The sequence below is a fragment of the Mirounga angustirostris genome, unplaced genomic scaffold (assembly GCF_029215605.1).
Source record: "Mirounga angustirostris isolate CCGP_5_RB_7025 unplaced genomic scaffold, mMirAng1.0.hap1 SCAF_5, whole genome shotgun sequence".
NCBI lineage: Eukaryota > Metazoa > Chordata > Mammalia > Carnivora > Phocidae > Mirounga > Mirounga angustirostris.
Genome location: NW_026991713.1, coordinates 59,417,171 through 59,440,338, shown reverse-complemented (window position 1 = coordinate 59,440,338; position 23,168 = coordinate 59,417,171). Strand labels below are relative to the sequence as shown.

At 45.8% G+C, this 23,168-nt stretch overlaps 1 protein-coding gene across 4 annotated transcripts; it reads left to right on the top strand.

Moving 5' to 3' along the window:
- The first annotated feature begins 915 nt into the window (after positions 1-915).
- On the top strand, positions 916-21,478 carry COPZ1 (COPI coat complex subunit zeta 1). 4 transcript variants are annotated; one of them, XM_064591144.1, is made up of 9 exons: positions 916-1,041; positions 12,191-12,259; positions 13,600-13,681; positions 14,264-14,391; positions 16,181-16,236; positions 17,750-17,827; positions 17,991-18,042; positions 19,217-19,255; positions 19,860-20,025. In XM_064591144.1, the coding sequence occupies exons 1-9, from the start codon at positions 1,024-1,026 to the stop codon at positions 19,920-19,922; spliced, it is 585 nt and encodes a 194-aa protein (XP_064447214.1). In that variant the 5' UTR covers positions 916-1,023; the 3' UTR covers positions 19,923-20,025. The 4 variants fall into 4 exon arrangements, with proteins under 4 accessions (XP_064447214.1, XP_064447215.1, XP_064447216.1 ...); XM_064591145.1 differs by lacking the exon at positions 19,860-20,025 and adding an exon at positions 20,092-21,478 and having other exon boundaries at positions 918-1,041; XM_064591146.1 differs by having other exon boundaries at positions 919-1,041; positions 14,300-14,391; positions 19,860-20,004.
- Positions 21,479-23,168: the final 1,690 nt, after the last annotated feature.

Below are 23,168 nucleotides of genomic sequence, written 5' to 3'. Positions count from 1 at the left end.
AACCAAACAAACCAAAAAACCTCTCTTTAGAGCTAATATAAGGCAGTAGGTATCCCTGACCTAAGAGGAGTCGGCACCAACGAACCTAGGGGTAGAGGAAAGCTAAACTTCACCAAAAACCTTCCATATTGTGAAATCCCTGCATTCTGTAAACTTCTCTTTTCTCGTTTTGCAACAGCTTGTCCCTACTGGAAAACCGCAGACCCTGTTCCCTATACCCTTCCTTATCCTGGACCCTCTGCCCCTTTGTCCCTCCTACTATCTCCTCTCTAGTCTCCAAAGCTCTAATATCCCGTTTCATGTCTGGCCAAAGAAACTCTGCGTTAGAAATTCACTGGCTTCTTGTCCTTCCTTCCCTGGGCCCAGCAAAGCCTGGGGACTCCATCTTGAGATTATTACTGTAGCAATTAACTTCTGGCGGCCTTGTTTTATCTAGTTAATACGCTGGGCATCTCTTGGCTTTACTCTATGGTTGTGCAGACTGTGAGGATACTGAAGGGATCTCAGCGAGCCGCAGGGAAGAGCGAGCAGTGTTTGCTAAAGCAACCTTGGATACCCAGGCCCTAAAGTGGGCTCTTGGAATGAGGATTAGGGTAGGATTCCGTCAAGAGCGGCCAGTGTTGAGGGCTAAGGAGACACAGCGCCCTCTAAAGGGAGTGCGGATTAAAGTTGCTAAATCAGGCCGACGATATCACGTGTTCCCCTCTCTGCCAATTGAAAATTAATAATCGCTTCCTCTGTTCCCCATGGAAACAACCCCGCCCCACTGGCCCTCCCGCCCCATTCAACCGTGAGGTTTTGGCGTTTTATTGAGTCTTTAAACTGACAATCAAATGCCTGCGCTTTCTGGCTGGACATCTTGCTTCCGCTAAGCAAGTTAGAACACTGATTGGCCAATAGAGCAATAGCTGGTACGATATAGTCCAATAATCCTCCTCCTGGGCGGGGTCTAATGAGGACGCGGGGCCAATCAGCGACGGTGTAGCTTTTGCGGCTCCACGTCGGCACCAGCTGCGGGGCAAGATGGAGGCGTTGATTTTGGTAGGAGCTGGAGGGGCAGCCGAGATGCTGCGGTGTCCAGAGGGGCTGGGAGTTGGGGTTCAGCCTGACTGGGTGGGGGTAGAAAGGGGAATTCCGGGTAATCCTCGGGGACCGAAGCTTCTGCCAGTCCCTGGAATAAGTGTGTGGCCTACTATAGGAACTGTAGGAGCTAAAGCCTCGGTTTAGAGTAGGAAGCACTTCCGGGGAGAAGGCAGAATCCGTGGAAAGTTGAGGGAGCACATGGAGTCCTTAGAATGCACAGTATCATAAGCATACTGGATCGGGGTCCTTTAGGTTCCCCCTCATTCTGAGCATTATGGATGATAGCCTGGTTTGACTTTCTCCAAACCTTCAAACTAGCCCCAAATTGTAAGAATAGACTGCAGGTGTTTGTCACCACAGGGTCCTCCTCATGGTTGTCACAGTTTGACTCTCCTTTGATAATAACGTTACATTTCTTCCAAAAACGGTTTTCCTTTTACTTCCGTCTCCTGTTAATCCCCATTATGTAGGTTTGTCATGGTAAATGTATTCCATCAAAGTTCTGGAATACCTGATAGAGTTAGCAGGATTATAGAATATTTTTCCAGACTCCTTATTCTGTTCTTTTTTTCTCCCCACTAAGACTTTAGGAGTTCTTAGTGCAGGATCTGGGATGCTAACTCTTCCTCTGGTTATATGAGCATTTTGGTGGCTAAAGGTTGTTTTAGATTCCTTGCCCATATTTAAAACAAATAAAATGCTATTACCCCTTCTTTAGAACTGGACTAGAGGATTCCTCTCTAAAGTGCTCTGTTTTGCAATTTGGGATGTTAGTATATATGTGTGTATAGGAATTTAGCTCCCAGTCTCCTTCCTTGATTGAGTTGAATTCCAGGTTCTTTCCAAAGACGTTTTCTTGTATCTTTTCCTTCAGTTCTAATATATGTGCATATCCAGATTTTCATCAGGTAAAAGAGAATAACAGGTTTTATTTCTTTTCTTTCAAAATGGCAAAGATAGGGATAATTCTTTCTTATCGTATGGATTGGTCAAGTCAGGCAGCAAGCTTAAAATCTGAGGTTTTTTAAAAATTGTTAACTTTTTTAAGTAATCTGTACACCCAGTGTGGAGTTCAAACTTGTGACTCAGAGATCAAGAGTCGTAGGCTCCACCAACTGAGCCAGCCAGGCACTCCCTGAGTAGTTTTTTGTTTGTTTGTTTGTTTGTTTGTTTGTTTGTTTTTAAAGATTTATTTATTTATTTGAGAGAGAATGAGAGACAGCACGAGAGGGAAGAGGGTCAGAGGGAGAAGCAGACCCCCCGCCGAGCAGGGAGCCTGATGTGGGACTCGATCCCAGGACTCCAGGATCATGACCTGAGCCGAAGGCAGTTGCTTAACCAACTGAGCTACCCAGGCGCCCTGGTTTTGAGATTTTATTTATTTGTCAGAGAGAGAGAAAGCAAAAGCAAGGAGAGTGGCAGGTAGAGGGAGAAGCAGGTTCCCTGCTGAGCATGGAGCCCAATGTGGGATTTGATCCCAGGACCCTGGGATCATGACCTGAGACGAAAGCAGATGCTTAACCGACTGAGCCACCCAGGTGTCCCACCCCCTGAGTAGTTTTTAATAAGATATTTTCTGTACCAGGCAGTTAGCCAGTATTCTTAACCAGTTGACAGACTAGGATAAATTCCAGGGAGTTGGTTTCTTTGGAAGTTTTTAGAAAATTTTAAAATGCTCCCTACATCTGTTTACAAGGGAGCCTGCTTAGAGGTATAGGACTGAGGGACATGATGCTTGGGGAGCCCTCTTAATAAGGGATCTGTGTGTAGGGGTGAGTTGAAGGAGGTATATATGAAAGTCACGTTTTCTCTTACCTCATTTTTCAGTTTCTGCTTCCTCAATGAAGTCTATTTCAATCTGCTTCTTCCTTATATCCATTTTGATCTATACCTAAGATGCCACTTTCACAGATTCCTACTAAACTGGTCAGGTACCCCTGAACTTTGCTTTTGAAACCGTACTGATTCTTTGTCATGAGAAATCTATGTAATGGGGTTAGGGGAAACCAAATTGCAGGGAAAAGGGATGGCTCAAGGAAGCACATGTCAAAACAATTGAATTTTGATTCCTCATCCTCCCAGACTAAGTCTCTCTCATGTTACTATAGGTTTTCTCATCATGGACTTTCTACCTCTTCAGTATGCAGAATTGTACTTTTAAATATCAGTTATATAAAGCTTTTGTTGGGGACAAAGTACTAACAGGTATCAATACGTGTGCTGGTGTCCAGAGTTCTTATATTAAACTAGTATTTTCCTTCTTCTGTGTCAGCTCTTTCCAACTTTTTTTTTTTTCTCTTTACAGTTTCATTATATTTTGGGCCCCCAATTAATAATTTGTATATCTTTCTCACCATTCCAGCCGTTTCTTGACCAGAGTTCTAGGAGAGTTAAACCCTAAGGCATTCATTAATGTAATGAATCAATTTCTCTGTATCCACAATGGTACTAGTTTGTATCATCCTTGGGAGAAGTAAAAAAAAAAAAAAAAGCAGTTATTTAAATAGTTTTCAGTATTCAGTGCTTCAGATGAGGAATCCTAGTTGAGAATCAGGTGATCCTCCCTAAATTTTTATTTCTCTACCCTCACAAACCGAAATTTAGCCCACGAAATTTAGCCCCAACAGATTCAGAATCACCTTCCTGCATTGGTCCTTTTTAACCTCATCCCCTTCTCTGTTTACTCAACAGCATCTGATTACTTATTGCCATCTTTGTTGTGAAAAGTATGAGGAATCCCTGGATCTTACCTTAGCTCTCTACTGAACTAAAGTTTACTATACTGTGATAATATTGAACAGACCACACTCTAACTTAAAGAGGGCAGACACCTTCTAAAGTTCTTGTCGGCTTCCTCCTTTCACATTTCTGTTTCCTGGTTTGGCTGGACCTCTGGAGAAATCTGATCAAAGTATATTTTTCTATCCTCACCTCTACAAGGCACACAGCCATAGGATATTGAGAAGAAGGGAAGGGTAATCTAGAGGGGGTCAAGAAGAAACATCTGCCGAAATTTGGTCTGGTTATGGGAATTTCTTTTTTTTTAAGCAAAGGCAGACGCTTAACGACTGAGCCACCCAGGCGCCCTGGGAATTTCTAAATACCAGTAGTTTCCCTTCATTTAGGTACTTTACGGTGGGTCACATTTCTTCCTTGAATTAAGTAATCTGGCTCTAGGTTTTGAGCAGATTTGTTTAATCTTTCTCAGGTCCTCTTGTAGTCTCTAAGGAAAGAGACCCTTTCATCACCTTCCTTCCCAGTGCTTTATAGTGCTCCCAGCCTGCATCTTTGGACTCAGCTTCCTCTCTCCCGCTGTTTTCTGCTGGTTCTCCCTTTCTTAGCTGTGAATGGAGATGGATCTCTGCAGGTCACCATTCTCCATTAATAACCAATGAAATCTTAAAGATAATGACTTACCCCTTCCTCCCTTCCCTCTTTACCTTTTTTTCTCAAAACTGAATTACTCTAGCAGTCTAGAACCTTAAATCTTTCATCATAGGTTTCGTTTTTCCTAATCCTCTCTAGATTCACTTTCTGAGTGTTTTTCCAGTGTTTTTCCGACTAGACTTAATTCTATCCTTTCTCTCCCCTTAGTAACATTTTTTTATTCTAAAACAATGACCAAATCCCGAATTCTAAGCCTCGTTCAAAACTCAGGGCATCCAGAGTGCACAAGGGTGTGCGTATATATGGAGGAGGAAACTATACAGAATACATCAATGACTTAAAGGTTGATATTGCTCTGTGGCCTTCGCTTCCTGAATCATCTTAATGGGGCTTTTGTTAAATTCCTTTGGCACTAACAGTAGAGGTACTTGGCCTAAATGCCCCCTCTCCCTGCTCTGGGCAAAGGTATCAATTACATTAAGCCCCCAAAGCACTCCCATCTCGTTCCTGGCAGTCCCCTGTGCCCCTCTCCCAGCTGCGTCCTTGCTGGTGCCTGGCCCCTCCATTTCGTTAGGAGAAGCAATCTCCTTGTTCCTGCACTGTGGAGATATATTTCTCAGCTAGGGCGCGAGCAGTGCCAGCGCTGCCCCCGGTGAGGTCCCTGGCAGCCATAAAAATTTTTATTGTGATTATGTTGGTGTCGGGGTGTCCATCTGGGTTATTGCACACCTAGTTTAATTGATTGAAGTTTAATTTATTGACACTTCAAATTAAATGATCAGAATAAACTGTGCTGTTACTCTGGCCGGCTTGTTTTAATGGTTGATTGCTGGAAGCAGACCTCAGCTTGAACTAAAACCCCCAAAGAGCAATTGACGCTGCTTCTAACTCTCTCCATGTCTTGCCCTCCAAAAAGACCTCGTTATAGATTTCCGACGTATTCATATATATTTTTTCCCTCTCCTTCACAGTGGTGGGAAAGAGTTGGTCCCTGGCAAGGTATAAATTATAACAAAGGTCTAGGGGAGCTGTCACACGGTCAAAAGAGGAGGGGGGTTCTCCATGTGAAGAAAGCCAGATCTTTGAAAAGCCAGGTCTTCCCTTCGAGGCAGAGGATGAATGCAATTATCCAGATATTTGAGGGAGCCTAGTGGCAGATTTAGGGTCTTTTTCATCTAGATATTTTCTGCTGTTTTTTACTTCATTTACATGACTTGGTTAGAGTCGTGTAAATGACTAGTTTTGGAAAGGGAAACTCAAGAAGCAAATAAAGGATTGAACCGGAGTAAAGAATCAATGTCTACCTATCCACTTATAGTAGAGTAATTAGAAAGACAGAGGGCAGAGTGCCCTCAAGCAGCTGACGAAGATGGATTGGGAGGTTGAGTCCATGCACATTATAAGATGCTGGTACTGGCAAAGGCCCACTCACATTCTGTCTTGCCTTTCTCTCAGATCTGATTAGTAGAGGAGTTCTCTTACCCTTAGATTTCCTAGCTTTCGTTTTCTGGTGTTTGACCACATCCATCTCTTCAGAAGCCTTTCTTGCTGTGTCATCGAAGTCTCAGGCTGCAGGTGAAGCACATGTATCCCTATCTGGCTGTTTAGTTTTTGCACTGTCAAGGCAGATATCACCACCTACAGCCACAGGTTTGGATAGCTCTACTAACTTTCTTCACCTCCTTTTCTGGGGCGCCTGGGTGGCTCAGTTGGTTAAGCAACTGCCTTTGGCTTGGGTCATGATCCCAGGGTCCTGGGATGGAGCCCCACATCAGGCTCCTTGCTCTACGGGGAGCCTGCTTCTCCCTCTCCCTCTCCCTCTGCCTGCTACACCACCTGCTTGCGCTCTTTCTCTCTGTCAAATAAATAAAATCTTAAAAACAACAACAACACCACCCCTTTTCTATTTTTTGTGGACTTATTAGAGAGAGACAAACTGGGGCAGAGGATAGCAGTTATTCCTCGGGGTGCAATTTTGAATTTTGGGTTGACAGACTGAAAGATGAACACAGAGGCTGTTAACTCATTCTCTTAGACTAGCAGATGTGGGGCAGTGGCTGGGGGGGTGGGGGGCGCAGAAAGCATGAAACATAACTAAGGACTCAGCAGAAATAGATCTAGTTCCATTTAATATTTCCCTTTACTGAGTGGTATTTAAATGAGAACTCTTGGATTACTGAACTGGGAAGGCAGGAAGTTCTAATGTTGCTCTCAGGCCTTGGTGTGGAGTACTCTGATTTCTGCTTGTTCAACTCCTCTCTCTTTCCAGTGCTGCTTGCTGTGTCCTGCATTTCTGTAATTCTTTCACTTTCATAACAGTTGGAGAATTTACTTTGTCGCCCCTGGGGAAAAATTCTACAAATAGCCTTTCTGAATTTTTTTTTTTTTTTTTAAATAAGTTCTGGGCCCAATGTGGGGCTCAAACTCACAACCCTGAAACCAAGAGTTGCATGCTGAACTGACTGAGCCAGCCAGGGGCCCAGCTTTCTGAATGTTAAGAGAGGATCTGAGATTTTGCATTCCTGAAGAGCTTGGGCTTGGTTACCTTTGTCCTTCCTGTCTCACAGCCACCAAATTTAGTCATTGAAAGGTGCTGACCTTTGCTCCCCCTGCTGGCTGCGTTAGTTTTCTCAGTCATATTCATTAATTTATGAAGTCCACACACATTATTTATTGAAATCATTATTTGGTGCCAGGCAGAGGAGAGGGGGTGATTTATAAAAGTATCACTCATTCCCCCCTTTTTTCCTACCCTCTCCACACCATCTTATTATCCTCACAAAGTATCATATTTAATTCTGAGCCTGAAATCATAAAAATTTGTGAATGTATATTTTTCTGGGAACAGGGTCCATAGATTTCATCAGCTTACCAAAGAGGTCTTCGGTAACTTAAGGTATTAACTTTAACTGATCTAGGGCAGGCCTCTCATTTCTCTGATGAAGAAGCAGAGTCCCACAGAAAGGTAGAACTTGAATTAATGGCCGATCCAGATGATAATAAAGGGTTTTAGGAATTTAGAGACATTTTCTCCTGGAGCGTATGAGTTCTTAGTAGTGACTGTGCTTTCACATTTTGTATCTGTGTCAGATAGGAAGATTCTTCCTAGGTGTCTCTTCCTGACATCACTTCTTCCTTCCTAAGACTTGTGTTCAGTTTCCTCTGTATAGCCAGTATTTAGTCTCATGGCATCTGGGTTATGTTCCGTGGTACCTGTGGCTCCTGGTCTTTCCTGAATTGTGCTTGAATCTAAGCAAACTTTTGGGTAGTGTATAAAAACTATGCTTCTTTGTCAAATCCTTGAGTTAATTCTTTTCATTTAAGTCCCTAGGCTTGTGGCTGGCAAATTGGAGCCCTCAACCCCAGAGGGGTTTTTCATTTTAAAGAAGTTGGCACAGAATCAGGGAGCAAAATACTTGCTTAGCTATGTGGCTGGGAGTGGTATCTAGGAATTTTTCCTTCTAGTTTATACTGTTTTGGTTTTACTTTATAAATAGGGTTGAGGGAAGAGCATCTTGTTTCTTGTTGTTCAAAACCTATTGCCAAGCTAGGGTACTACTTTTGGCATGGCCATAAAGATTTCTTTATAAGTGGAAAATGAAGAACTTTCTAGGAATCTCAACTGGATTCTTACTTGTGCCCTTTCAGCTCTATGGATAGCATCCTCTAACTCCACAAAGGCTTCTTGGTCATGTCCCTCCCTCCCCCGTGAATTAAATAAAGTAACCAGTCTTAGCCCTCAAATGTCCTGTCTGCCTGCTGCAAAGACTTATTATCCACCCCCCCGCCCTGCCCGCCCCAGTCCTCTTCTGGTGGCATTCCATGATTTTATCCCAGAGTGCCCTCTTACTGTATACATTGTCAACTGACTTCATTCCCGTGCTTTTTCAGAGCGCACCCCTCCTAGTTTGACTTAAAAGACACACAAATAGAGAGCTTTTATCCAGAGCTGCCTTTTTAGTATTTTTGCTGACTATAATTCTGAGGAAGCGCTGCAGGTCATTCGAAGGCCCACAGGGGGCAGCACTAGGAATGACTTCCTCCTCTAGTCCCCTCTGTGCTGGGGGTGTGGGTACTGGGAGATGTTTTTCACCAGGCTTCAGAAAGCCTCTGAGATCAAAGACTCCTTTGCAGCGGGCTAGTTGCTTCTTCCGTGTTGTTTCAGCTCTCCTGAGGAGCCCAGTCTGGTTTTCTTGATAATAAAAACATACAGGAAAATCTGTCTGAGCCACCCACCTCCCACAAACCAATCTGCCTACACATCATTTCCAGGCACTATTAGCATTTGAGGTGAAGTTCTGTTATACACTCAGGCTGTGGCTCTCTGAAAGTCAGTGCATCACAGAACTTTGTCTCGAAAGCTTTCTAGCAGCTACACATTTGGGAGTGGGAGGGAAGAATAGACCTTTTAAATCCTTTGAACATGGCCCTAAGCTTGTAGGGTCTTTTTCAGTAATCAGCATTTAATGTGTTACAAGGTCAAGCCTAGTCCATTGTCCAGGAGGCCCATTTCTCAATAGCTGGGAGTTATTTATAAACTTGCCCTTTGCAAAAACTTAAGATGAAATTACATTATCAGTAATGGCTTCTGGGGCCTTTAAACTGGCTGGTTTTATGGTATGAGAGGAACTCTTGGCCTCCCCACTCCTGAGAGGTAAAGGCCCCTGGCGGAAGTGGAACCGGCAGTTGTCAGGAGGTGGCAGGAGAAGTAAAGGAGAAGCTGCGGCTCCAGCTGTAGCAGAGTGGAGAATTAAAGCAGCATTTAGACTCATGCCTAAATTCTTGGCTTTATTTAGTGTGGTTATCCCTTGGAAGTTTGAAATGACCAGCCTTTTCTCTAGTGCCTTCTTACCTCTTTCAGAGCTGTAGTAAGTCAGATCTGGTCTTCTCCCTGCCTTCCTTTGCCTGTCTTTTATCCTTTCCAGTAAGATCTAGTTCCTGTTTTGGAAGTTTCCTTGATAACATCTTCTAGGAAGCCAGTGAGGAAAGCTAGGAGCGGAACCCAGGGATCTATTTCTCTCTTTGCCAGCAGTTTTAGGCATTCATTCCCCATTGGCCTCAAAGGGCAAAGGACATTGTTTCCTAGTTGGCTGGTGGCTATAAGGGTTTTTCTTTTCTTTTTTCTTTTTTAAAAGATTTTATTTATTTATTTGACAGAGAGAGACACAGCGAGAGAGGGAACACAAGCAGGGGGAGTCGGAGAGGGAGAAGCAGGCTTCCTGCGGAGCAGGGAGCCCGAACTGGGGCTCAGTCCCAGAACCCTGGGATCATGACCTGGGCTGAAGGCAGACGCTAAACGACTGAGCCACCCAGGCACCCCAGGGCTTTTCTTTTCTTTGGGATCCATCCCATTCTTTCTAGGGATGCCAGACTCTGTGGCTGCGAGAACCAGTTACCTATGCCAGATCAATGCCCAGTTTAAACCATTAGGAAGCTCTCCAAGGTTCCTGTGAATGTAGAGAGAGGAACAGAGCCAAAGATTTCCAGGGAAAAGGCTGTAGGAAAAATGATCTTTTCTAAATTTCCTTCCCTATGGGCTTCTTTTCCTCTGTTAAGGAAATTAATTCCCATTGGTATCTCCCTTTGGTGAATTGAGGATCCAGTTGTTATAGCATTGAGCCTGCTTTATGGGAAGATCTTTCTGTGGGGCATAGGAGTTAGGAAAGCTTCTCTATTTGTGACCTTTTAGATGATATTCTAGGGGACTTACCTCTGCTAGACACAGAGTTCCTTATTTTGAGACAGAGTATTTATTCCAGGGAGTAATGTGTATAGGGTGGACATCTCTTAAGTGTTTATCAGAGGAGAGATAAGTTGGTAGTAATATCACCCAAAATGGCCACACCAGAATGTCTACCTATATTTGGAAGTCTAATCATAAGAGGGTCCCTTAGATGCTTAACTGCTTCAAGAAATTTCTACTTTATTCTCACACTTCATTAATTCTCATAATCGTTCAACAAATACTGAGAGTTTAGTGTGTGTCACACATTGTTCAGGACACTTGGAATAAATCAGTGAACAAAACACAAAAATTGCCGTTCTCAAGAATTCAAGTGGGGAAAGCTTACATTCTTCATCACCCTGTTGTCAAAAGACTGGGTTCCCTTTACTCTCATTCTTAACTCCCTGAGGTAGGGTTGGTTCTTTGCATGGAACCATAAACCTCCTGGAACCTCATGGGACAATTTACCTTTGTAGAGGTTGTAGTTTCTAGATCCTTGGCAATAATTCTTTCATCCTCACTCTTGGGTCTTTATTAAACACATGCTTGGAGATTATATTTAGCCCCTGTGAGGACTGCGGGTTTCCTAAGTAAGGCCAGGAAAGGGAGGCAGCAAAGCAACAGCCCTTTCTCATAGTACAGGGGAGGGATATCAATGGTAAGTAATGTTGATTAGAAATTCAAGGAATGGGGGCGCCTGGGTGGCTCAGTTGGTTAAGCGACTGCCTTCGGCTCAGGTCATGATCCTGGAGTCCCGGGATCGAGTCCCGCATCGGGCTCCCTGCTCGGCGGGGAGTCTGCTTCTCCCTCTGACCCTCCCCCCCTCATGTGCTCTCTCTCTCTCATTCTCTCTGTCTCAAATAAATAAATAAAATCTTTTAAAAAAGAAATTCAAGGAATGTGAGGAGCACCAACCGGCTCACTTGGTAGAATATGCGACTCTTGATCTTGGGGTTGTGAGTACACTGGGCGTGGAGCCTACTTAAAAAATATATTAAAAATATATATATATTAAAAAAAGAAATGTGAACTGCAGACACCTTCCATACACATAGCACTGCCTCCCTTTCCTTCCTCTTCGTCTCCTGGTTAGCTGGTTCCCTAGAAGTTGCAGGAGTAGAGGAGCTTTTGCAAAGTGTTATGTTTTGCAGTTGAGTGTAATCATTAAGGCTGAGGCTGTGGTTCCTTTATGAGAGCCATTATCCTCAAAATTTGATTTTGGGTAGTAAAAGAACACTCCCCTCCTGCTCATTATATCTAGGCTTCAGGCTTCTTAGATTCTCTTCTTACGACTTCTTAATTCCCCCCAAATTCAGATTGGTTTATGTCTTGGGAAGTTAAGTGGTAGTGGTTGGGGGTGTAGTAGAAGAATTGGGATCATAGGGGAAGTCTTGGAAGATGGATGTCTCACTGGGTTGCATTCAGAACTGGTGTGTCTGTGTGCATGAATGTGTGCACATGCATGTATGCTCATTTCCCTCTGCACAGTGTGTGGGTGGTTCAGGGAAGGCTTGCTTTATGCCTCTGCATTGCTACTGCATTGGGACTGCAGAAACTTCCAAGTACACTAGGGCATTCAACCCTATTTTCAGATAGCCTCGTGCAGTGCCTATTAATTAATCTGGTCACATTCCATACCTACCTGTGCATGGGGGACCAGGGAGGGAGAGTAATTTGGAAAATAACTGTAGCATAATATTTGGAAATAACAGCATGACCTACCTTGATTAAACCCTTTGTGAGTCTGGCTCAGAGAAACTGTTTCTCTGATGCTGCCTTGGAGTCCTTTGTTGAAATGCCCCCTCCCTCAATTCAGTTCATTCACCACTTGATCATTCTCGGTGGGAGTTGCCTAAATCTAACCAGGCTGGGAGAGGGGACATGCAGAGGCACCTCTGTATCCCCTTGCAGCCCCAATGGGACTAGGGGAACATATTTGGTCTGCCAGTGGTGGCAGGAGCCTTCAGGACTGAAGGTATGTTCATATCTCTTCAGGAACCCTCCCTGTATACTGTCAAAGCCATCCTGATTCTGGACAACGATGGAGATCGACTTTTTGCCAAGGTGAGATTCCCTTTGAAATTCATTTAGGAGCAAGACAAAGACTTATTCTGAAATTTGGATCTTGGAACTGCCCCTGTTATCTCATATTCCTTGATACTATAATTTTGAGAATTCTTACATTTTCCTGTGCCTACTCCAGATAAAACCCAAACTGCTTCTGTATCTTAGTTACCCTGCTTCCATACTTGCCTCTCACAGATTTTGACCTCCTTTGTTGTCAGCATCAGATCAGGAAAAGCTTGGGAACCTTGGTTTCTGAACAGTACAGTGTCTGGGTGTGAGAAGCAGGCTCCCCGGGCCCATCACTCCTCTCCCCTTTCCTTCTGCCTTGTCACCCTGCCTGGGTTTTTCCAGGGAATTCTCTTGCAGTTCCAGAGGGTTCCAGCCCTAAGTCTGCAGTCACCATCAAGATTGTTACCTCCTGACGTCCCCCGTGTGATGTTTCTAACTTCGGATCTATTGAAAGAGAGGAGAAAGGACACCCCTCTCCTCTCCATATTCTCCCCCTCCTGTGGAAATTTTTTCTGTCCCTGGTGTATTAACTCCAGGCGAGCACAGCATAAATCAATCAGCAGGTAGAGATTAGTTTAGAATTCACCAGCTGTTCCTCCCTGTAATTGGATGTAACTATGCAGGACACCTTTTGAAACAGTTATCCAGTTACTAAATGCCAGACCTGTCATAGGTCTTCAGCTGACTGCGACGGATTAGCCCCTAAAGAGCAGAGCGATTTAGTAGCCTGTATCCCCACCCTGTGCCAGGGAGAGCTTGGGAGTGGGCTCAGCAATGTGCTAGATGGTCTCTTGCTTCTTGCAGTTTGCAGAAAAGAGAGCTAAGATATAAGAGAGATTGGGGTAGGGTTTGCCTTTTTTTAGAGAGGTTTATGCAGCCTTTCCCCATTCCTCAGCTTCATACTGTGTGTGAGGGTCTGAAAGAAGTGTTCTGTGCTTGTAGTGCTTTTTGTGTTCCCCAGCACTGCTCCCTGGCGTGGGGTAACTCCTAGAGAGCACTTGATGAGAGTAGTTTCGGGATTGCTCCCCTAGAATGCAGACAGGGGCAGAGCTTCATCATAGGGCTTGTAGACCTCTGCCCCTACAGTCTCAGAAATGTGAGGTGGGCATGCTTACAGCAGGGTCTTTAAAAGTTTTTTTTTCTTTTTTTGTATTTGCTTACTCACTGGCCATTCCCTCCCTCCATAGTTCTTCCTCCTTCATGTCAGTGTTTTTCCCTCACCCCATGCCTTGAAGGAAAGAAATCCAAGATCCAGGGCAAACACAGACACTAATCATTCTGGGCTCCCAGCTCTAATGACCCAACCCATCTCCTTTCTCACTGACCAGTACTATGACGACACCTACCCCAGTGTCAAGGAGCAAAAGGCCTTTGAGAAGAACATTTTCAACAAGACCCATCGGACTGACAGTAGGTCATTTTCCTTTCACTGCTCCCTGTGTTGGGGGAACCATGGTGGGCAGGGGGTGGCAGCAGGACTGCAGAGGAAGGATAAAATGACTGCTTCCTTTTTCTCTTTTTACCTCCTCCCCTCATATAATAAACTCTCCAGAATGTAATGGGGAGGTGAGTGTACCTCACGCGGGAATACCGTGCTGGAAGGTTGGCTGTTAGCTACCTGTCTAGTCCCTGGATTTATGAGCCTCACTTGACAAATTTAACTGCAGCTCTGCTTATTGTACCGCATCCATTAGGGCAGGTAAATGGAAGTCTGTAAAGGTGACCGCTCTGCATTTTCACCTCCGAAGGATCGACTAGTATCCTGTCTCATATACAAGGAGGGAAATAAGGGTAGTTGGTGGGGAGGTGGTTAGAGGAGAAGATACATTTCGATTTCCCCAAGTTTGTACTTCCCTTCTTCTGCTACTACCCAGAAAGAAAAAGCAGGTCAACTTTGGTCTTTGGGGTTATTATGACCTACCATACTTCAGCCCAAACAGCTGAATGCCAGGAGTTCACGGTAATTCCTTCTATCCTGCTTTCTTATCTCAGGCCACCCACTGTTTCCACCTTCCCCTCCCCCCCCAGGTGAAATCGCTCTCTTGGAAGGCCTGACAGTGGTATACAAAAGCAGTATCGATCTCTATTTCTATGTGATTGGCAGCTCCTATGAAAATGAGGTGAGAATCCCACCCCTCTTTGCTATCTCTGATCCCACTTCCTAAACCCATAGGCAGGACACAGTTACTGGTTCTGGACCCTAGAGTGCCACGTCCCTCTGGCTTCTGACTGGGTTAATAAAGTTGTCAGAGATCCCTGCTGACCTCATAAACATGGCCTAGCAAACAAATCAACCTAGAGTGGAAGTTTTCCCCAGTGGCTCTTTTTCTTTTTTCTTTTTTTAAGTTTCATTTATTTAAGTGATCTCTACACCCAATGTGGGGCTCGAACTCACAAACCCCGAGGTTAAGAGTTGCATGGTCCTCCGACTGAGCCAGCTAGGTGCCAATTGCTCTTGCTTTTTTATCTCCATGTAGGAGACACCATATATATTTTAATACATACTAACATATACCAGTGGCCTTCCCTGTATAGTGTTTTTAAAGATGGATTTCTTTTTTTAAGATTTTATTGAGAGAGAGAGAATATATGCATATGCACATACGGTGTGGGGGTGGTGATGGGGAGGTAGGGGCAGAGGGAGAGGGAGAGAGAATCTCCAGTAGACCCTGTGCTGAGTGTGGAGCTTGATACAGGGCTTGATCTCACGACCCTGAGATCATGACCTGAGCCAAAATCGAGAATCAAACACTTAACTGACTGAACCACCCAGGCATCCCTTAAAGATGGATTTCTGAGGTTTGGTCAAGGTTGGGGGGATGCTTGCTCCTGCTATGAAGGGTCCACACCTGACTGAGTTTGGGTCAATTAGCCAACATTTGGGGTCAATTGAAGCCATACGTTCTGAATGGATCAACTTGAGAAGACTGTGGGTATAGTCTTAACCTGCTTCCTATGCATAGGAAAAGCTACTTACCTCAGGTAAGTCTCCAACGTCTAGGAGAGTAGATAAGTAAAAAGCCCCCACATAATTTAAAGCAAAAGTAAAAGTTTGAGAGAACCAATTCTTCTGAAGTTCTTACTACTTACTACTTTTTTTTTTTTTTTAAGATTTTATTTATTTATTTGACAGAGAGAGACACAGCGAGAGAGGGAACACAAGCAAGGGGAGTGGGAGAGGGAGAAGCAGGCTTCCTGCGGAGCCAGGAGCCGACATGGGGCTCGATCCCAGGACCCTGGGATCGTGACCTGAGCCGAAGCAGTCGCTCAACCGACTGAGCCACCCAGGCGCCCACTACTTACTACTTTTAAGTGCTTTGTAAGGTACATTGTTACCTAAATTTTACAGCACTTGTGTGAGTTTGGGGCATTAGTGCCCTTGTTTTATAGATGAGGAAACCAAACCATGGGGAATGATATGAAATTACTTGCATATGACCACTCTTGAACTACAGAAGTGGCAGTTTCATATCGTTCAACCTAATAACTTTTCCAGGGTCACATATCTAGAAATGGCTCAACTGGGATTTAGCCCAAATCTGTTTGACGCCAAAGGCCATGCTCTTTCCACTAACCCTCTGACCTTAGCTATTGTTTGGATACTGATTTCTTTACCTAAGATACCAGGTAACGCATATACAGTTGGCAAAGACATGTAAAGGACTGTGATGGGAAAGTTTGAACAGTCTCGTCAAAGAGAGACCTCGAATTGTGGGATTGTGTAGCAGAATTTATTTCTGTGAGAAACCACAGGTCCTCTTCCTGTTTTGCTCTCACTTCCACCTTATGCTTTTGGTCCTTTATGAAAGCCTGTGTCTTTGATGCTTAATGAATTAGTGGGTTTTGTGTTCATGTAGCAGATTTCAGGGCCTTGAACCTTATCCTTCTGCTTCTTCTGTCTCCCAACAGCTGATGCTCATGGCTGTTCTGAATTGCCTCTTTGACTCATTGAGCCAGATGCTGAGGTGAGCAGGCCATTGTTGACATCTGTTTGGGAGAGAAAGTCACTATTCATCAGGCCCAGGGGTTTGTGGGGGAATTAGCAGAGGCTCCAGAGAATTGATTTACCTTGAGAAGTTAGGCTTATTATTTCAGAGTAATTCCCACTGATGGGGAGGACTGGATGGAAAGTATGTCCCTCCTGTGGGATAATTCTCCTAAGAAAGGGGACTGGGAGGGAGCAGTGTCTCTCTACTCTCTCATTACCCAGTGGCTATGTCAGAGTTCTGAGAACCGTTAATGTGCTTTCCTAGACTTCATTAGAAGGTAGGGAAAGGGCAAGCATAGGGAAATGTCCCAGATATAACATTAGTGCCTTAGGAATGGAGGCAACATTCCCAATTTTTAACTTCAGCCCTTAGGTTTTCCCTTCTTTAGAAGAGGAAGAATATACCATTTACCCTCTCCTCCCTTTCCACCTCCCCAGCAGCCCTCTGTTCCCCATGTAGATGGGCAACAGAAGAGATATAAGATACTTTTCCTGAAAACATCCAGGAGTCTGAACTTATTCCCCCAGCAGCTCCCAAGTGAACCCAGTACAGACAGCCATCCACCATCCGGAGCAGAACAGCAGGCGCTCTCAGCCCCACAAAATCAGCAGGGCGAATGGCTCAGATTTCCTCAGGAAGGGGATGATTTATTTCTTAGCCAGGTGAATGAATAGACTTCATTTTGGTGATCTAGTGAAAGAGTCAAACTGACGGATGTGACTGGCCACATGCACAACCACCGGATCTAAGGCTGGTGGATGAGGGCCCTGACTGTTCCCAGCCCCCTAGTTGGGCTTCTTTTTAAGGCCTGAGAAGAGCTGGTGAGGGAGGGGGAGAACGGGGGGAGCGGAGAGAGGCTTAGAAGGTTTGTCAGAGCTTAAGTACAAATAGGGTTTGCACTCAATTCCTCTCTACCTCCCGCCACTTCCAGATTGAGTTTAGCTGTTTATTTCCTTTTTTCCACCCACTGATGTCAGTGTTTATGAGCAGTGTCACTAGCAGCATCACGGTAGGTAGGGAAGAAACTAGCTCTGGATAATCAACCCTTGAATAGTCAGAAATTGCCTGTACTTTTTCTGAGATTTTATTTATTTGACAGAGACGCAGCGAGAGAGGGAACACAAGCAGGGGGAGTGGGAGAGGGAGAAGCAGGCTTCCCCGCGGAGCAGGGAGCCCGATGCGGGGCTCAATCCCAGGACCCTGGGATCATGACCTGAGCCGAAGGCAGACGCTTAACAACTGAGCCACCCAGGTGCCCAGAAATTGCCTGTATTTTTTGAATCTCCTTCCTGACATTCCTGATCCTTACTCAGCAACTAAGAGTAAGAAGACGTTTAGAGTGGATAAGCCAAAAAGTTCTTACTTACTTTTTAGTCTCTGTGGTTGGTGGAGACATTTTATTGGTCTAGTTTTGGATCTCCAACTCAGACAATGTCCTAGGATTCCTTTTATACACAGGCTGGTTTTTTCTCTTCTCTTGGGGACTCAGGAAAAATGTAGAAAAGCGAGCTCTGCTGGAGAACATGGAGGGGCTCTTCTTGGCTGTGGATGAAATCGTAGATGGAGGGTGAGTTTTCTGACCTGCCTGGACCTCCTTGGATTTGGGGTGAGGGGGTCGGATAATTGCCTCTGTCCTAAGGCAAGTGGCCTGAGTGACCACAGTATCCCCACAATGAATGAGTGTGTCTTTCAGGACAGAGTGAATGCTGGTTTCTTCTTTGTCTTCTTAGGGTGATCCTAGAGAGTGATCCCCAGCAAGTGGTACACCGGGTGGCATTAAGGGTAAGCAGGAGTGTGCTCCCCTACATCCCCCATTTACTCACCCTCCAGGGCCAGACCTGCTAAATGCATCTAAAGGTCAGGGCTTATTGAATACATACAGCCTTCCCCTTCCCTTTCAATTTCTTATCTCAAAGAGGGGAAGCAGAAGGAGCATACTTTTCCCCTTACCTGGTACCCAGGATCCCATATAGTCTTTGCACAGAAGAGACATTTAATACATACTTAATTAAATCAAAGATGAATAAAAGAAACTTTAATATTAATGGTTCTGAAACTTAAAGGAACCTGAGTTTGACTTAAACTTCCTTTGGGGATGGATCCCAATCAGGTGAGTCAGGGGAGTGTCTTCCTTGTCTTAAAGTCTGAGGACAGCACCTCTCTGTTAGGAAGCATTTATTTGCCAGAACCTCAGTCTTCTTTTGGTGGTAGTAATATCAGAAAGGGGGCTCTGAGTTAACCATAGAAGCCTCCAAGTCTGCTAGAGAGATAATGGTGGGTATATAGAGAGACTACCAGGAAATTGTGGGGTGCAGAGATGTTTAAGCAAAGCAAATCTCCCCATTCATAGAATGTCCCAGCTCTGACCTCTACAGAGTGAAGGCTGACAGTGTCGGGTAATGGGAATCTTCTCCCTTAACTGCCGTGGGCTCCATTTGCATAGTTTAATCTTCTCCTCTAACATATGTCTCTATGTGGCAAGAGAGAGGGTCCCCCCCCCCACTCCCGCCTTCCCCTTCTCAGGCTGCTGTTGCAGCAGTTTATTTCTTCAAATTAACATGCTGTCGTTACCCATCAGGCCTTGCGGGATCCATTAAATTACCCTTGGCTCCCCCTCATCCTTTCCCTAGTGATATTGATATTCAGGGAAGGTCTTCTCTAACTAGGGAATCAGGTCCCCCACCCCCAAGTTGAGGATCAGATAACCTGCTGATTACTTGGAATGGAATAAATCTTTTAAGAAGTCCTCCTGCCTGAAAACAGAAGATGGATGAAATGACCCTTTCCTGCTCACAGTCCCTCTGGCCAAGAAAATTGTGGCTGTACTACCTAGAAAGGACTGAGAAGTCAGGCATCTGCCTTTTGCTTCAGTTTTAAGAACTACCTTTTCCTTCTCCATCACTGACTACTTACTCCAGCTTTCTCCCATGCTAAATGTTGTCTTTCTATGTCATAGGGTGAAGATGTTCCCCTTACGGAGCAGACCGTGTCTCAGGTATGACTTTCTCCTTTTTTCCTCTCCAGATGGACTGGGCCACTAAAGAGGCTAGAATAGCATTCCACCCCAGCCCAAGTCTGAATGAGTCTAGAGCCTGAAGGCACATCTTCTCTTGGCTCCCTCTTATTCCAGAGAACTGGGGACTCATATAGCCAAACACTCCCTACCCACCCAACTCCTATCCCACATTCCTGTGAGCAGTGGCTGTCAGCCTTGCTCTGTACCCTTCAAACCCTCCCTGCCTGATGCCTCATTCAGTGATTTATTCCCCAGCAGAGGCTTGCCTTAAGCAGATGGTGTGTGTGTGTGTGCGTGTGCATGCGTGCATGCGCACGCGTGCTCGCACACACACACACACACTCTCTCTCTCTCCTCTTATTATTCAAATGAGGGCTAAGCTGGAAATGCATATTCTAGAATAAGCAGGTTTTGCAGATCCATCCTGCTACTTTGCGGATAGATTGTCTACCTGATGTGGGAGGCAAGGGAGGGATTCTGTTTTCTACCTACTTGGAATTCTCCCCAAGAAGTCCATCTGGATGTGTAACCCCTCCTTTCTAACATATGTCCAGTAACCCCCCGTTTTTTTCTTTCCTCCCAGGTATACCTCTTCTCTCTTCATCCCCCCAGTGGATTTGAATTTTTTTGGAATTTCCCAAACTGACAATCCTCTAGGGCCTTAGAGAGCTTCTTCCCATCCCTATACCCTTGGGGATTTTGTATTTGCCATTCTTCTAAGGACAGGGAAGGCAAGTGAGGGGAAGAAGAGTCCCAATCTCTCTCCTTGCCCTGCCCCGCAGCAAGCCCCTCAACTGCCGCCCTTGTCCCTGCAGGTGCTGCAGTCAGCAAAAGAACAGATCAAGTGGTCACTCCTTCGGTGAAGACCTCACTGTTCCTGGCTCCTCACCCCCTCAAAAAATCCACACGTCTGCTGTGACTTCTCATCCAGTCCCCCAACTGATGCTCTCAGGGTCATCTCGGGGATCACAAGGGATCCTTAAATCTCCATTCTGTCTGTGGTTGCTCCCCCAAACCCCCATGTATGCTTCCTATTCTTTCTTACTTTTTTTACAGTCTGGGAGTAAAGATCCCAGCAGATTCTAAACGCAGGGTAGGGGAAGCACCCTCTTCCTTTTTACACCAGATTATGCTCTCATGTTCTACCCCCCATATTTTCTTCTCAACTTCTCTGCCCTTTGCTGCAGTTACACTTGAGATCAAAGCAGGAAAAAGAATGTGCTGAGTGTTTTCCTCCCTTTGCCTTTACTGGGCCTTCATCCCAACAGCCCATATGTTAGCGAGGGGAGGGAGAGAGAGAATTCTTTTCTATAGGATGAGTGGGGGTGGCATATCCAGTCTCAGCCACAGCCCCACTTACTGGCCTCAGCATTTCTTCCCATCCCTTCTTACTGCCCTGTCCTCCAGCCTTGGAAAAAAGATTGGGAACAGCTCATGGGCAGGGGACAGAGTGGAAGAAGCAGGGATTTAAATTTTATTGGATAGGGCTTATAAAATTCTGTATTTCAGTCACAGCTGCATTCTTTACCCTGATCCTGGCTTATAGCTTCAAAACCGCTATGGTCTGTGAGTGTTCATTGTAGGAGTGTCTGTCTCCTGGTCCACTACCTTGACTCTCCACCTTCCCTACCCATGGTATCTTTGCCTGGCTTGTCCTTGCTGTGCCCTGGAGCAAAGCCAGTCCCTGAACTAAAACTCCATTTTAGTCTTGGGAAGAAGAGTTTTTGCTCAGAACTGGGGAGGGGATGGGATTTATGACTTGGGCCTCTGGGCTCTGTCCCCTTCCCTCCCCCACATGCATTTCACTCCTCTGCCTTGGGTCTGCAATCTCTGCTGCTTAACCCTGTCTTCTCTCTGCCTCAGCCTTACATCCAGGCAGTAGGTCTGGGCTCTTTCCCTCCCTATGTCGCTGAGAGAGGTGCCTTTCTTCAGAAAACCTTTGGGTTTTGGATTTCCCCTGGAAGATGGAGGTCTAATCTTTCCCCTTGACCCAAAACTTCCCACAAAAATGTCTCAAAAAAACCTTCCTGAGACTTAAGTCTTCTGTCCCACCCACTAACTGCCAGTTCTCCAAGACTGAAGTGGGGTGAATAACTGGGCATATTTGAGGGGGCACTTTTGTGTCAGAGATGTATGGAGTCAGGAGATAGCCACCTTCATATACTGCTCTGTGCAAAGAGGAATAAAACATTTTTTTCCAAACTGCCTTTGTGTGATGTTTCTGTTCCTCTTCCTCTCTTTTTGGCAGCTGCTTCTATTCCTCCAGCGCACCCCCCCATCACTCCCCATCTTATAATATTTCTTCCCTCCTACCTCAGAGACTCCCCAGCATTCCACCCCCCCTCCCATCCCTAATTTACGGGGCTGTTTGCCTCCTTGGCATCTCTCCGTCCCCTCGCCTGGAAATTGGCGCCAGGGGTGGGGTGGGGGTGGTATTTTCTCAGTGGGAGTCCCAGGGAACTGACTGCTCCCCCCCCACTACCCCCAAAGCCAGCTGCCTGCTCCCGCCTCAGCCATTAGTAACCCGGAGACGCGCACCTGCGTGGGGGCTCTCCTCAGCCCCTGCTCCCTTCCTGCACCTCCCACTCCTGCTCTGAAATGGCGCTGAGCGGGTTATTTATCGGAGCCAGCGCTGCTCCAGAAGGTCAGGACGGTGGTGTAAATAACCTCTTCTCGCCATTTCCCGGTCCCTCCAGAGCCTGCTCCCCTCCCCCTCCTCCACCTTTATTCGCACAAATGAATGTGGCTGGGCTGGCGCAGAGCCTGGCCCTGCATCTTAATGGGGCGGTGAGCTCACAAGATGGATTTAGCTGGGGGTTTTATGGTTGCCGCGGCGACAGGAGAATGCTTTGGTTTTCTTTCCCCCTTCCTCTGCAGGATTTTAAGGAGGGGGGAGTGTGGGGAGCCCTCCTCTGCACTGCAGTTTTGAAGGGTCTCCTCAGTCACCTCTACAGCTCATAAGATGGGCCTGCAATTCCAGGAGTAAGCAGGAGAGACCACATTAGGACCTCAGGAAAGGATGAGGGAAGGAAGGTAATGGGAGTGGGAAGAGCCTCTCCAGCATCAAGACATGAAACCGAGTTGTCCAGTCTTCCCTGCTGTATGAGAACCTGGCAATTAAGCTCAGCAACTGTGGGGCACCTCTGCCCGGAATCCCCCTCAGCAGGTAGAAAAAAAAAGAAAATGCTTGGGTTATCATCCCTGTAGTCCAGCATTGAAAGTTGGGGTACAGGGGGCTGCATGAGGGCTAGGTATCTTTGTTTTTGCCTGTCTGAGAGGGGGAAGCAATGTCCAGCCTTACTGTCTACTTATCACCCAGCATTGACCCTGGGTGGGGAGGGCATGTCAATGTGAGAGTTGGGGGGTGTTGCTGATCAGTGACAGTGTGGAGAATGGAGTTCTTTTTTTTTAAGATTTTATTTATTTGACAGAGACGCAGCGAGAGAGGGAACACAAGCAGGGGGAGTGGGAGAGGGAGAGAAGCAGGCTTCCTGCCAAGCAGTGAGCCGGACGCGGGGCTCGATCCCAGGACTCCGGGATCATAACCTGAGCCGAAGGCAGATGCTTAACGACTGAGCCACCCAGGCGCCCCAAGAGAATGGAGTTCTAACCAGTTCTCAAACTTGAAATTCTCTGAGCTTGTTTCCCCAGCCTGGCCTGCTTTGAACTTTTCCTGCCTTCTCTGTTTCCCACGAGGAATGGAACTCTGGTGCCCTGGCCTATCCAGTCCTTTGGCCAGCAATTTTCTTTCAGGACTATGAGCAAACCTTCTCCAGCACTAACTAAAGCAGAAACTGGGGAGCAGGGTCTGATTATCTCCCTCCATTGGTCTCTGATTCTGGGCCTCTGGGTCTCTGTTTGTAAGCTTTTCCCTCTTCCCCAGGAGACCCTG